Source organism: Phalaenopsis equestris, unplaced genomic scaffold, assembly GCF_001263595.1.
Source record: "Phalaenopsis equestris unplaced genomic scaffold, ASM126359v1 Scaffold000938, whole genome shotgun sequence".
NCBI lineage: Eukaryota > Viridiplantae > Streptophyta > Magnoliopsida > Asparagales > Orchidaceae > Phalaenopsis > Phalaenopsis equestris.
This window is the reverse complement of record NW_018165377.1, coordinates 438,580-454,803: the sequence shown is the minus strand read 5'-3', so window position 1 is coordinate 454,803 and position 16,224 is coordinate 438,580. Positions and strand designations below refer to the sequence as shown.

Below are 16,224 nucleotides of genomic sequence, written 5' to 3'. Positions count from 1 at the left end.
CATCTTAAAACTATTATTCATACTGGTGCAACAACTTGTTGTGCTAATATTAATAACATCCCAAAGGAGGCCACTGAGAAATTAAATTATCAAGTCAAGTTCAGCGGAGTTAATTCAACCACTGAAGCTGGAAAGAAAATTAAAGATGGAAAAATGTATATTGGAGAACATAGTTTCAGAATTCCATTAATCTTCATTATGGACATTGATGTAGTTGACGGGATACAAATGTTAATCGGATGTAACTTCATAAGAAGCTTGCACGGAGGAATGCGCGTGGAAGGAAATACTGTTACTTTTTACAAAGAAATCACGCACGTCCCGACAACTCTAGATGTTGAAGTTGAAGCAAAACAGATCCAGGAGCTCGAAATGGATTACAGTTTCTTTCTGGAACTACAGCCTCCTGAGTTTGCCTGGGGTTTCTCAGAAAACAACTTCACAAAGAAATTTCAGCCGTTACTAAACAGATTAATGAATAATGGCTACATCGGTGACAACCCTTTACAACACTGATCGAAGAACATATTCTGTAAAATTGAGGTAATCAACCCTGATATTACTATACAAAATAAACCTTTGAAACACATAACGCCAGCCATGCAGTTGCAATTTGAAGAACATATTAATGCATTGCTTAATCTCAAGGTTATACGTCCTAGTACAAGCAGACACAAAACCATGGCAATCATCGTACATTCAGGCGTAACAAATGATCCTAAAACAAAGAAGGAGGTGAGGGGTAAAGAGAGAATGGTATTTAATTATCAATCTCTTAATGATAATACCCATAAGGATCAATACTCGTTGTCAGGTATAAATACTTTAATTAAAAAGATAGGCAACAGCAATATATATTCAAAATTTGATCTTAAAAGTGGTTTTCATCAAATAGCAATGCATCCTGATTCAATTGAATGGACCGCTTTTTCAGTACCTACAAGACTTTATGAATGGCTTGTAATGTCATTCGGATTGAAAAATGCACCTGCCATTTTTCAACGGAAAATGGATAATTGTTTCAAAAATTGCTAGAGTTTTCTTGTTGTTTACATTGATGACATTATTATTTTCAGTAATAATGAGGAAGAACACAGAAGGCACCTTGAGAAATTCTTAGAAATTGTTGAAAAAGAAGGATTAGTCCTTTCACCAACAAAAATGAAAATTGCAGTTAATGAAATTGAATTTTTTGGAGCTGTGAACAAACAAAGAAAAATAAAACTTCAACAGCATATCATCAGAAAGAATGCGGACTTCCCTGATGAAAAATTAAAGGAAAAACAAGGTATGAGATCTTGGCTAGGTATTTTGAACTATGCAAGAAATTATATTCCAATTCTTGGAGTATTACTAGGGTCATTATATCAGAAGACCTCGCCACACGGTGACAAGAGAATGAAAGAACATGACTGGAAGTTAGTTCGAAAAATCAAAGATCTTGTTCAAAGGCTTCCTGATTTGAAAATACCACCTTCTTCTGCATACATAGTCCTTGAAACAGATGGGTGTATGAAAAGATGGGGAGGAGTATGTAAATGAAAATCAACTAAAGTAAGTCCAAGGACCTCTGAAAGAGTTTGTGCATATGCAACCGGAAAATTTGCAGTAATTAAATCAACAATTGATGTTGAAATCTTTGCCTGCATGGAAACTCTGAGTGCATTAAAGATTCATTATCTTGACAAGCCTGAAATTACATTAAGAACTGATTGACAAGCAATCATTTCATTTTATCATAAATCTGCTCAAAATAAGCCATCAAGAATTCGGTGGGTATCTTTCACAGACTTCATCAACGGACTGGGGATCACTGTCCATTTTGAACACATTGACGGCAAAAATAACGTGCTCGCTGACTCATTATCTAGATTAACGTTTGTTCTTATTGCAAGTGATCAAAGTTTAGACTACTTATTTCAGAAAGAGAGATGGATCCCATAAAAAATAAAGGAAAAGGAAAGTCAGACTATTCTGAGATCCTTTCAGAAACTGAATTCAAATGGAAGGTAAAGACAGATAAGCCTGCTTTTGAAGAACGGTGACATCGTTTCAAAACTTGCCGTCCTAATGAAGAAACACCATATGGAAACATTCGAGACGCAAGCTGCAAACATTGGGAAATGCTATGGTCAACATTCGACCACCCAATTAACATCGACGTACAATCACAACTCCGAGGAGCCGCAAGAATCTATGAGAAAAAACAAGTTCAAACTGTTATTGGAGAACTTAACATCCTCAGAAACATCTATGCAACAAAGTTCATGTATTGCAAATGTATGTCTACAAAGGATAACGTATGGACCATACGTCTACAGCAATGAGTCAAAACTCAACAATCTAATTTAAATTTTAGAATTACTGATGCAAAAGAGACTGAATAATTGCGTCTGATTGGAATCTACTTTGCGGTAGTGGTGGACCCCTCCATCATCTGATGTTTCTTTCACGTGCTTGCTTTTCTTAAATGTTTGTAATAATTGATAGTGGTGGACCCCCACTATTATCTCTTGTTGTGTGTAAATGCTTGTAATAATTGATAGTGGTGGACCCCCACCATCACCATTATCTCTTGCTGTGTGTAAATGCTTGTAATAATTGATAGTGGTGGACCCCCACCATTATCTCTTGCTGTGTGTAATTATTTTCTGTCAGTGGAGAATCTGAACGCTTTACTTTATTCTCCACTACTTTCCGCCCATGGTATTTTGCATTCTGGCTCCGGTTTTGCCAGATCACTTATCTATATAAGTGTCATTTGTATTGAGTTGTAGACACCGGTCTTCAACCAAGTGCCTACTTCTCTAATATTGTAAGCATTCTTTACTATTAATATCATCTCTTTCAGTTTGTTTTGAACGCTTCTTGTTATAAATTCCGTCAAAAATTCTCTGTGACCCCAATTATTTTCTGTCCCTTTTTTGAACATACTTGGTATCAGAGCCATGTTGGGCTAAAATCTTTTCTGTATCTCAGGAAAAACCGAGTAGAGGTTTCTTAATTATAGTTGTAATAATCAATATACTCTGTGTAGAATCTTTCTTAATTTTTCTTCATGAAATTTTGACATCCTGAGTTAAGAAGGTATGAATACTCCTTAACGTCCTTTTCAGCTTATGCATACTTATTTCTGGGTTTATGTTTTTTGAGGCCGAACACTGTCGATTATTAATTTTTATGATCTACAAATGAATATTGGTCAGGACGCTGTGTCCTATTAATTCAGCCAGTTACCCTGAGTGCCACGACGAGACTCTGGAATGAGCACTGTGGAATTGTAGGGGTGAAAAGGAATTAATAGGGTAGCATTCAAGAACCTAATCATGTTTCGTTTCTGATTAATAATTTAATATAGATATCTGCTATAAGAAATCATAAGATCCAGGGATAAGCCCTCAATCTTATAACGCTTATCCCTGGATCTTATAACGCTTATCCCTCTACCGTTGAAAAATGGCAGGTGCATTTTTCAATCTGAATGACATTACAAGTCATTCGTAAAGTCCTATAGGTACTAAAAAAGCGGTCCATTCAATTGAATCAAGATGCATTGCTACTTGATGGAAACCACTTTTAAGATCAAATTTTGAGTATATATTCTTGTTGCCTATCTTTTTAATTAAAGTATTTATACCTGACAACGAGTATTGATCCTTATGGGTATTATCATTAAGAGATTGGTAATTAAATATCATTCTCTCTTTACCCCTCACCTCCTTCTTTGTTTTAGGATCAATTGTTACGCTTGAATGTACGATGATTGACATGGTTCTGTGTCTACTTGTACTAGGACGTATAACCTTGAGATTAAGCAATGCATTAATATGTTCTTCAAATTGCAACTGCATGGCTGGCGTTATGTGTTTCAAAGGTTTATTTTGTATAGTAATATCAGGGTTGATTACCTCAATTTTACAGAATATGTTCTTCGATCAGTGTTGTAAAGGGTTGTCACCGATGTAGCCATTATTCATTAATCTGTTTAGTAACGGCTGAAATTTCTTTGTGAAGTTGTTTTCTGAGAAACCCCAGGCAAACTCAGGAGGCTGTAGTTCCAGAAAGAAACTGTAATCCATTTCGAGCTCCTGGATCTGTTTTGCTTCAACTTCAACATCTAGAGTTGTCGGGACGTGCGTGATTTCTTTGTAAAAAGTAACAGTATTTCCTTCCACGCGCATTCCTCCGTGCAAGCTTCTTATGAAGTTACATCCGATTAACATTTGTATCCCGTCAACTACATCAATGTCTATAATGAAGATTAATGGAATTCTGAAACTATGTTCTCCAATATACATTTTTCCGTCTTTAATCTTCTTTTCAGCTTGAGTGGTTGAATTAATTCCGCTGAACTTGACCTGATAATTTAATTCCTCAGTGCCCTCCTTTGGAATATTATTAATATTAGCACAACAAGTTGTTGCACCCGTATCAATAATAGCTTTAAGATGAAATCTTTCAGTACCTGGAACTTCGAAGGTAACAGTTATATTGTAAAGCCGATTCATCATTCTTCTTGGATTTCTTTGGGCTTGTTCTTTGACTGCTTCACATAGAACTTTAACTCCACTGGCTTCCTCAATGAATTGAGTTAAATCTTCTTCATTTTCTTCAATTATAGCTTTACCTTTATCATGCGAAGAAAGTTCCTTGAAGCTTTCGTGTAGCTGATTTTCTTCTTCCGATTGAATTTTTTCTTTCAATCTCTTATTTTCCTCATTCAAATGATCAACATATTTAATAAGTTCATGGATCAAAGAGTTTTTTGACTGAAATTGCAACAGTGTGAGCTCCTTTTTAATTTCAATTTCAAGATAAAATTTGGAGCAGAGCGGACATGCAGTCATTTTGCAAATGGCACAGTGGATCCTCATATTCATGTCGGTTGTAATAGAGCAATATGTGCATCTGAAATGATGGCCAACAATGGGTTTATTGAATTCTCATTGATGATTGCATCTCCTGCTCTTCAGAAATTTTAACTTTATATCTCCATCTGAAATCTTTCTTCAACATGTATATTATCTCTTCATTTGGGCAGTTTTCCAGGGCTGATTTTATATGTAGGATGGTATTGATACTAACTTTCCCTTCAGAGATAGAACAGATTGCATCAGATGAATCTTCATCGAAATCTACTGATAGAATATCATAATTGTCTGGTAGATCCAGATTGCTAACAACAGTCGCTCTTGCCATATTTTCTGTTTTACTTTTACATTCTCGAGCAAAATGGTCTTCTTCTCCACAAATGTAACATCTACATTTGGAAGATTTTGATTTGTTTTTATTTTCACAACCCAAACTGTGAGTCATGAGGCTTGCCCTTGTAGCTCTTAGTTTTTCGCAATCCGTATCTCTTGTGACTATTGTAATATCCAGGAACTGGAATCTTTTTGCAGATGGATAAGCCTTTGATGCCCTTTTGAATTCCGGCCATTTTACATAGATCGGATAAGTATAGATACGTAAAACGTATCCTGGGCATTACTCCAATAGTGTTTCCGGGATGTTTTTCCTTGAAAGCCTTTTCAATTTCATCACCAATTACTGAAGACATTTTTTTTTTAACTCCCAGATTTTGTAGGAAGTGTTTTGTAATCATTCATGTATTCGAACATATTTTTAATTTCAGAACATACCAGTCTTTCAAGGTCTAGATATGCGCTATTTTGTTCCTCCGTTGATCCCTGGAACAGATCTTCAAGTAATATAACATGACGTATATGAGAAAGTATATTTTGAGGATCATCAGCAGCATCAATCAACGCCTCATATTCTCTTTCGTATGCCATCCTCCATTGTATCCAAATCTTCTTTTCAACTTCGCCAAGAAGATTTTCAATGTACAACACCTTAGATATGTTATCAGCAAATTATTTTTCATTCAGCAAATTTAACGTGATTGATTCTCATCTTGAAATTACATCATCATATAACGAGAAATCATCAGGAAGAACAAGTAGGACTCCTTGTGTACTGTTTGCAGAGGGTAGATTCCACATGTTTTGGAGATAAGTTCTTCTAAAATCAGAAGATTTCGCCCTATAATTATTGTATGACGATGAGGCTGATGGTTCATGCTGCCGACTAGTTGCAGGGGGGTATGCAACTGGTCCCATAGTAGGTTCATTAGGGGGTAAATAAGGGGAAGAAGATATGGAATCATAGGCTTTATAAATTTTATTCACCATTCTTCTTAAAACAGGATATTCAAAATCATTCAACTGACTTTCAATACTATGATAAGCAATTTCTGGCTGTGGTATTTCTGGTGAGGTGTTGGGACTGGTAGGGATTGTATTGGTATGTGGAGTTAATGATATTAGCTCTGGTTTAGGTGGACTTTCACAATGTGAAATATATTTTTGGAGGGTGCAGAGGTTTTGTGGGAAATTGTGATGATCAAAAGATATCAAATCCTTGTCAGTTTTAGAATCTTCAGTGTTAATATTTCCATTTAGAATTGAAAAGAATTCATCTGAATCATCTCATCAACTTTATTATTTTGTGGCTGATTATCTTCATTATTTTCATCACCCATCCAGTAGCAATGAATGGTGTATTATCAATCTTTACGGAATATTCTACTAGATAATCATATTTTCCACTTGGATGCCCTAGTGGTCCAACTGTAGGATCACCATTTTGATATCTTTCCCATAAGATTTGTTGATAGCTCTTGCTTCTATTAGCAACAAAATCAATCTCATCATCATCATCAATAGCAGCAGCATCATCAGCATCATTCCCACCAACTTTCGTGAATGACTTAGTGTCATTATTCAGTTTATTGAAGTATAAAAACAATGAAAAATCATCATCAGATTCTTCATCTGTTTGATCATAAATTAGATCTTTTGAAAACATCATAAAAGCAGTTTCCTCCTCTGCTTCAAATTCATTTGGTTGAACTGGAGGAGTGGTAGGAGTATAATCGGAGAATGATAGACGAATAGTCCCATCTATTCGTTGTCGCATGGATAATGTTCGTGGTAAATTTATTAGTTGATTCTCCGTGGGCTTGAGGTTCCAATCCAAGCCTTTAAGTTGCTCCGTGGAATGTTTTGTTCCTGGTAGAGCTAGAACACCATGAGAAGCGAGATAATCCGCTATTCCAGAAACATTATAACGGAAACCAACATAACTAGTATTTGTTAATCTTGCAACAAGAGCTCGAGTGATTAAGAGATTAGATTCGCCAGCTTGTCAGTGCTGATATCCATATGTTAATACAACTAGTTCGACATGATTATAAAAATCATGTATGGACATCATTATATTAGGAGCTATATACACAAGTTGTATTCCTTGGCACAGATCAACCTCCATGGTACCTATGATAGATACATCTGATCTTCATCTTGTATCGCGTAACACAACTAAAGCAGTAGTTCCTGCATCTCTTCGATATAAGACATGCAGATGAACCATAATAAAGCCCTAGATGTATGTGTTGTATTCCTTCTTGTACGAGTCTTTGGTAAGACTGTTGGCGTACAAAAGGAAGGTTCACTTGATTATCATCTGTTACCAACACACGTTCCTCAGAATAGTGTTGATAAACACGGTGTTGCGAGACAGAGAATCCATCTTGATACAAAGTCTCAGCTGTTACAAGATTTGCTCGTTTATGTTGAGAGATTTGCAACTGTTGTTCTGGATCCAGTCGACTTTCAAGTGTCCTCGTATATGATATTCTTCTTGGCAACCTTCTCTGTAACTCATAAGCAATTCGAGATCTCATCCGATAGTCTCGGATTTGATCATCTAGATTAGAGATATGATTGGAAGAAGTACTAGGATTATTTAATACTGATGGGGCAGTAACAGTTCTTGATGAGGACATGATGTCAATTTTTCTTAGACTTTTCAGAGATGAAGATGAATTTGGGATTCCTGTAAACAAAGAGTTTGCCTTTTGGTTTTGAAATCTTAGGTGCAGATGAGATTTCAGAAATCGATAATCCCTCAATTTGTTTTCTTAACAATTCCACAGAATCAGGTTGATTCTTAAAACTATGCAAAGTTTAATCTGATCTTCAAGATTAATCAATCTATCAGATAGTTTTAAAACAAGTTGAATTAAAGTATTATTTTGTTTTACAATGGCGCTTAAAGCAGATGTAGTGTTTTGTCTGGCTTCGGCTGGATTAACAAAACCAAGAGCAGGTGGTTCAAGGGATTGAGTTGCAGTAAGTGCAGCTTTGTAATCGGATGCAGAAGATTGAATCCAATCGTTCATAAAAACAGAAGAAAGAGACGAGCGATAAAGTGAAAGTAACTCAGGCTTACCGTTTCAAAGTTTTATAACTTAGTTATATAATCAAAATTCTCTTTTCAACTTCTTAATTGGTTTTAGCTCATGAGATTCGTCTGCCCTCAATCTTATAACGTTTATCCCTGGATCTTATGTTTTTTTATAGCAGATATCTAGATCAAATTATTAAAATACGATCAGAAACGAAACATGATCAGGTTCCTGAATGCTACCCTATTAATTCATTTTCCTTTTCACCCCTATTTTCACCCCTACAATTCCACAGTGCTCATTCCAGAGTCTCGTCGTGGCACTCAAGGTTACTGGCTGAATTAATAGGACACAGCGTCCTGATCAATATTCATTTGTAGATCATAAATTAATATCCGACAGTGTTCGGCCTCAAAAATCATAAACCCAGAAATAAGTATGCATAAGCTGAAAAGGACGTTAATGAGTATTCATACCTTCTTAACTCAGGATGTCAAAATTTCATGAACAAAAACTAAGAAAGATTCTACACAGAGTATATTGATTATTACAACTATAATTAAGAAACCTCTACTCGGTTTTTCCTGAGATACAGAAAAGATTTTAGCCCAACATGGCTCTGATACCAAGTATGTTCAAAAAAGGGATCGCCGTTTTGGGGTCACAGAGAAAAACTACGAAGAAGCCACTAGCTCCAACTGGAGGGAACCAAGAAAGATAGACATATGATTCGATGAATACAAAAATCAATGAAAGTATATATTTGTGCCTGGTTATTGCGATAGATACCAAACTGAGTTGTTCGCTTATGAAACGGGCTACTTATCACGGTATTTGACATTTTTATTCTGAATATGCTAAAAATCCATAAGGATCTTCTTATGTACAAACTTAGAATAAACTGAAATCCAGAATTTTGATAACCAAGTAAATCGAGCTTTCATGGTTGCCTTGAGAAATTTATTTTCCCATGGATATTGAAGATTTCAACCCTTTTTGTTCTTTGAGGATTCAGCGCTTTCTAGAAACAATAAGGAAATTATATGAATTTTGGCTTTCCAACGTGTTTCAGCCCCCTTTCTAAAAATAATTAGCACTGCCCTCAACCTCCAACAATTATTATACACCTATAATGATATGTTCAATTATAGTAATTTTTTGTCCACTGAAAAAAAAAAATTATAAATATACATTTTGAGAAATAAAAAAAACTTGCGAGATTGAGTAATAAGTTAGTAATGAAAAGGTGGAGGCGAAATGGGAGAGAGACAATGAAGATAAGGCACTGATGTATTGTCAAGAAGCTTTTAAGAGAGAAACCAATAACATCCAGAAAAATAATAATAATAATAATAATAACACGGAGTAACATACAAAAAAAATGAGGGAAAAGTACACAGAAAAACTGCCAAGAGGCAACTAGCTCCAACTGGAGAGAACCAAGAAAAATAAAGCAATGACTCGATGAATACAAAAAACAATGAAAGTATATATTTGTGCCTAGTTATTGCGATAGATACCAAACTGAGTTGTTCGTTTATTCAATGGGCTACTTATCAAGGATATTTGACATTTTTATCTTGAATATGCTAGAACACAATAAGGATCTTCCTATGTACAAGCTTAGGGTAAACTGTAATTCAGAGTTATAATTAAATTGAGCTTTCACGGTTGCCTTGAGAGATTTCTTTTCCCATGGATATTGAAGATTTCAACCCTTTTTGTTCTTTGAGGATTCAACACTTTCTAGAGACAATGAGGAATTATATATGAATTTTGGCTTTCCAACGTGTTTCAGTCCCCTTATTAAAAATAATTAGCACTGCCCTCAACCTCTAACATTTATTATACACCTAGATAACATTAAAATTGAAAGCTCAACCAAAAAGGCTAAATGAAACTTTCAACTGAAAGAAGATGATTATTGAAAAAATAAGATTACTCTATAATACACATTGAATGCTGTGATTGAGCAATGAATTTATGATAGTAGATTCATAATAAAAAATATTTTATGATTGCTCCCAATAAAATGAAACAAAAGATAAGATAGAATTTAGCAAATTATTGTATGAGGTCTACTCAATGTTAGTTGTAGAGGCAATAGATTGATATAAACATCATAGGTTATCTCAAAAATAAAACTAATTCTTGCAGATAGCTCTTTCTAGATTACTTCTAACATATTGAGCACGAAAAAAAAGAGATAATAGGGCCCAATGAAAAATGTGGTAAAAAAACCATAATAGAGCTCTACCACAACTGTAGCTATTATCTTCCTGCATATGACTAAAGCATTACCTAATAAAAAAGATTTAAAAATCATCAGAAACCCCCTTTGTCTTTTCTATTATAATTTATCGATTACTATATGATTATTCCTTAATTTTCCTTTACTATACAAATAGAAACGTAGGAATATATATACTATAAATGGCATCGCCTATGCCAATGACAAAAAGGATATGAAATATATAAAATTGGGATATAGGTGGAATAAAATGAAATAGACTCCTAGACGCAGGGCTTAAGGCTCGGCTGAACTGACCAATGGTTCAGCAAAGGAGAATCTCGGTCCAATAGGAGGCTGGACTGATCCTTCTTCCCTGCTGTAGCACCTCTTCCAAACAGTCCTCCCTGCTGCCAAACCTATTTCCAACACCCTTCCCTGCTGCCGCACCTCATCCGAGCACCCTTCTCTGCTGCCACACCTCCTCCCAGCACCCTTCCCTACTGCCGCAACCCCTCCCAATAATCTCCTTTACTGCTGCCAGCCTTCCTTGCATGGTCCTTGCTGCCGCCCTTCCCCCAACAACCTTCCTAATGCAGCCACAACCACTAGACCACCCCCACACCTGCTGTCCAACCAGAGTTCATCACCTTCACCCTCGCCCTAGGGACCTTCTTTATGTTCATCAGCATTTATTTCCTCTTTTGGAGAGTCGCCGTTGTAATGTATTTGAATTTTTAGAAATAATATTTCAATTTCTATTATAGTTTGGGTTAACTCCGGTATCAATTTTATTAAGATTCCCAATAAAATGAGGCATGAGACAGAGTCACCATGAAGAAGCTCCTAGAATTACAAAAACAAAAGCTTTGGACTAAAGTTATTCATAAGTTGAGAATGTGAGTTGACATATATGAGGTTGAATCTCACATTGTTCCTCAAAAGCTCAGTTGTACAATTCTTAGCTATTGAATGACCGATCATAGGTTTAAATTCTACTTGGAGAGATTTGATTAATTCTTCATTAAAGAATCAATAAATGAATGAAAGAGCTTGCATTGACCGTTGGCATAAGTAACTCAATTCATATCATTATTTCTATTGATATTTATCTCATCATATAACATTATTTTCCAAAATATTTGAGAATCGCCCTCAATTCTTAGGCATTGATCTGACCATTGTAAATAGCAAATTCAAAATTCTCAAGAGTATTAAAGATGAAATCATTAACTCTTACAATGGCCACAATTATGGTGAGTAGACAAGTTAAATTAATGTCGAGGATTTTTTTTTTTTTGCTATGTTACTGATATTTGTTCTGCTATTCTATTCAAGCTCAACTAACAAGTCATAGTGAGTCAAACGCAAACATGTTAATTCCCGCCCACTTAATAACCCTTCTAAAGAAAATTTCTTCAGAGTAAAAAATAATTTCTAACTACTCAACCATGATGAATCTACTTGCCATTGCGAGCAAGATACAAGTTCCATCTCTTTTTCTGCTCTTTACCAATAAGATCCAAATAAAGGCAAGTTACCAAACAAAAAAATTAAAGCAGCAAAACAATGAATCAATTTTGTAGGCATGATTCACAAATACTTGGCGTGTAATACAAACAGATTTTACAAACAGATAAATGATACAGCACAGGTAAACGTTAGGTTACTAACATGAAGGCAAAAGTGTTTAAGAGGAGTTAACAAGATTCAAAGGATAAGCATGAAATATTGAATTGCATTGTGTTCTCTGCCCTATAAGTAGAAAACAAGATTACACGTAATAAAAGAAACAGGGAAACTGCTAGTAATTACTCACTCAAACCAGGAATATCTTCAACTTTGAGAATCTTTCTAGGAATACCAGCTTCCTTCTGAAAAGAAAAATATCCAAATAGTAAGTAAGATGCGCAACATATAATACCAGTAAGCATAGCAGAAAAGATGCTTCAATGTAAGAGAGAAGTAGCAAGGATTAATGGCATGCTTTAATGTACAACTCAAATGAAACTAATGACTGAAGTTTTTGTTATTTAAAAACTTAGTTCATTCTTTTCTAGCTTTTTATCCAATTTATATTATATAACTACTTAACCATATAATTCAAACATTTCCAATCATTGATAATATTTAGTAGAAAGGGGATTACAAATTCATAAAATTAGTATGTGGCAAAAATAGGTCTATACTATTCAGTATTCTTTCTATCTGCCCAACCATTTTCTTTTTTTGCAAGAAAAAAATAATATACTTACATACATATATATATATATATCTATTGTCAGGAGTGACCAAGGTATCATCCATTAAGTTTCCAAGCTGAACTGTGTCCCCAGTCTTCTTCCTCCGCCGAAAAGTGTAAACTTGTCATTCTTCTTCTGAAGACTGTTCAGTCTGATCCGTAGACGGAAAGGCAGCTGCAGCGATGAGTTCCTGAGTTTGTGTATGACAGTCTTCCAAAACTTGGGAAACACCTGCCCTCTCAACAGGTAGTTCTACCAACTGATTAATAGCAGTAAGATGGTTTGTGTTTGGCTCTAAATCTTCCTCATTAGTATTAGAAGACACACTTTCCGTCATCTGCATGTGAATGTTCGCTTCATCCCTATCTTCAATCACCTCATAAAGGGGAGCTTGAGCACCCTCCACGATAGGTAGAGTCTGAGAGGATAGTATGTCCACTCCAGTAAAAGAAGGGACAGTGACCGCGTCCTGACTTCCAGGGGCAACCTCCTGACTCTCCTCCAACAAACGACCCTTATCAACATTCTCCGAAACAATATCAGTAGAGAAACCATTTTGCATCGTATCCGCCTTGGGCATAGCAGTAGGTATCACAAGCAGTGAGGAAGAGGGTATAACCTCCGCAGGAATGTGCTGAGAAACAGGAGGTGGGGCTACAGCCGACCGAAGATGGGGATGCAACCAATAACAGGATTAAGAGCTATGAACAAACATTCCACAGTGAGAGTAGTATTGGGGATGAGGTCGCATCACAATCTTCTGCTAATAACCCTGATGAGGGGAGTCAATCCAAATCTCGGAAAGAAAGGGTTGAGTGATGTCGCGCTCTACAAGCACACAAGCTTCAGATGGTCTGGTTGTATCAAGCGTGGGAGTATCGACCTTCAGTGGTTTCCCAAAAGCAGTTGCCAATGTATAAAGGGTTTCATAATTGAAGAGACCTTGAGCCCTGTAAAATTAACCCAAACCGGGATACTAGGAGAATCCAATTTAGGATCAAAATCCACAGTCCATTTCAGAATTTTCATAAAACGATTATCAATTTTGAGAACTTTTTTAGCGAAGAGTTGGGTATAATCTGCGTCATTTGAGAGTTCAATGAAAACGTGACGGCCATCTAGCGAATCTAGCACGGCCATCTAGCGAACCAACTTTCCAACTCCCTGTGAGCTTAAGAGAATCAAAATGCTTTCTAATAATCTAAAACTTGGGATTTCCATACGGAAATTTCCCAACAAGAATATATCTACATGTTGAAGCCAATATACATGTTTCCTCATCAGTGAGAAACAAAGCGGGTTTGTCATTCTTTCTAAAAAGTATAACCACCAAGGTATAACCACCTTCAGATTCATGTGCATCATGAAATTCTTGAGGGAAGAAACAGGAACGGCCGCCTGCTCCGGGAGTAGAACCCCCGGAGACAGCCGCCGCATAACTCGGGGCCATTCCCCCAAACCGAAACAAAAGTAAACCCAAATGCAAAAGCCCCACGCGCCAACACTGGAGCTGAAGCAACGAAGAACTGAAACAGGGAACGCAAATCTCGAAAGCAAACGAAGCCACAGACTGCGATCGGGGAAGAAGGCTGCGACCGGAATACGCAGCGTAGGTAGCAAACAAGAAACTCAGTTTGTGACAGGGGATGAAAGCCCAAGGGCTGATATTATTAAAATAGAAAGGATACAAAAAAGTTGTATGAGAGAACCCAAAAGAGACACTCTGCCCATACGATACAAGTACAGTAACACCCTAACAAAAAGGTACAGATAGACTCAATAAAAAGTAAAACAAATTTAAAACGTGTTAAAAACAAGTAGATAGGGACGTGTCAGTTTAGTCATGTCTTAGTCATGTGTCATGTCTCTTCCTCTAGTTTTAGGAGCAGAGCCAGATAACAAATTTTGAAGAGTCGTGTCATTGTTAGGAGTAAATAAAGTATCATCTATTAAGTTTCTAAGTTGGAGTGTGCCCCGAGCCTTCTTTCGTCGAGAAGTGTAAACCTGTCATTCTTCATCTGAAGACTGGCTCATGTGATCCTCAGTCTGATTTGATGTTAGAACCGTAGTAGAAGGAAAGACAGTCGTTGCCACCGCGATAAGTTCCAGTATATGTGAAGTGTGAATTACTACCTCTGCACTTAATGCTTCTTGAATAGGAGCTACGGGACTATCCTGATTTTCGGTTCGAATATTAGCCGTTGAAGTATGGTCATGAGAAGGGATCTCAGGGGTAGATACCAACTCCTATCTTATGGTAATTCCCTCCTAAGGTTGGTTGTCATCAGGTTTGCTGGGAGCGCGTTCATGCACATGGGGTGCACTAATAGTGTGTTCCAGCTTTTGACTATTGATTCTCAACTGAGGGTGCAATTTGAAACATTTCTCCTGCGAGTGTCCAAACATCTTGCAGTGTTTGCAGTAGTAAGGTGTTCCATAATATTTTTTTGTCAATAATCATTGTGAGCAGATCCAAGCCTGACTTCTTCTACATCTGGTAGTGTAATATCTCTTTCAATCAAAATTCTTGTAATAGAGGGCCTTGAGAAATGAACTGTAGGTAAGTCTACCTGCAAAGGTCTCCAGGATAGTCTCAATTGTATATAAGATAGGTAAGTCAAAGAATTGAAGCTTGAATTCAGGTAATGAGAACCAGATATGTGCAATTGGGGGTTCTTGATTGAGATCAAAATTAAGGGTCCATTTGAGCAACTTTATATTTTTGCCCTCGATTGTGATGAATTCCTTTAAGAAAATCCTCGTGTAATCTTCTTTTATGCTCAGTTGTATCATAACATGTCATCCGTGAAAATGACCCAGCTGTCAATCCCCAACCAGTTTGAAATCTTCAAAAACCTTACTGATGATCTCAATCTTAAGGCAACCTAATTGGAACTTTCCAGCTAGTGTAAATTTGTATTTTCCTGCACGAGTTGAAATTTCAGCATCAGAGAAGAGTATTGCTGGTTTGCCCGCTTTTTTTTTCTACTTTTTTTATGAGATTGCAATTGTCATTTCTTGTAACATAATCATGGTACATCTGCGGGAATACCAGACTATCTGCGAGGTGAAAATGGAAGTTGCGTTTGTGAATCATTATAGCATAGGAGGGTTTGGCAAGATTATCACCGACGACTGCGGTAGCGTAGGAAAACCCTGAGGCCATTAGCGTGTTTCACACAAGCCTGCAGCAAATGGGCGCAACCGGTGCGCGAACAGTCGAGCAGTGAAACTGTGGCGGAGCAGTCGATCGGCCTTTACGAATCTGCAGCGCGAAGGCTAGACAATGTGGCAGATGATGCCTCAAAGACACGACGACACAGCAGATGACGCAACAGACGACGGCGCGAACTCCTCCGCCAGTCAGAGCCGAAGACGAAGACAGAAAGGATTGAAACGAGCAAGCGAAAAACAGATGTCTGTTTCGAGCTAGGGTTTGCCATGAGCGGAAACCCTAGCAGAGCGAAGAAGACCCATCGTTGCATATATATATATATATA

The 16,224-nt window shown here is 36.8% G+C and overlaps 1 protein-coding gene across 3 annotated transcripts in view; it reads right to left on the bottom strand.

Annotated features, from left to right (window-relative positions):
* Positions 1-16,224, bottom strand: part of LOC110032401 (histone acetyltransferase GCN5) — a 114,029-nt gene that overhangs the window by 17,183 nt on the left and 80,622 nt on the right. For all 3 annotated transcript variants that reach the window (XM_020736028.1, XM_020736030.1, XM_020736029.1), the window contains exon 9: positions 12,301-12,355. In XM_020736028.1, coding sequence (XP_020591687.1) covers positions 12,301-12,355 — 55 coding nt within the window. The remainder of the gene's footprint in view (positions 1-12,300; positions 12,356-16,224) is intronic.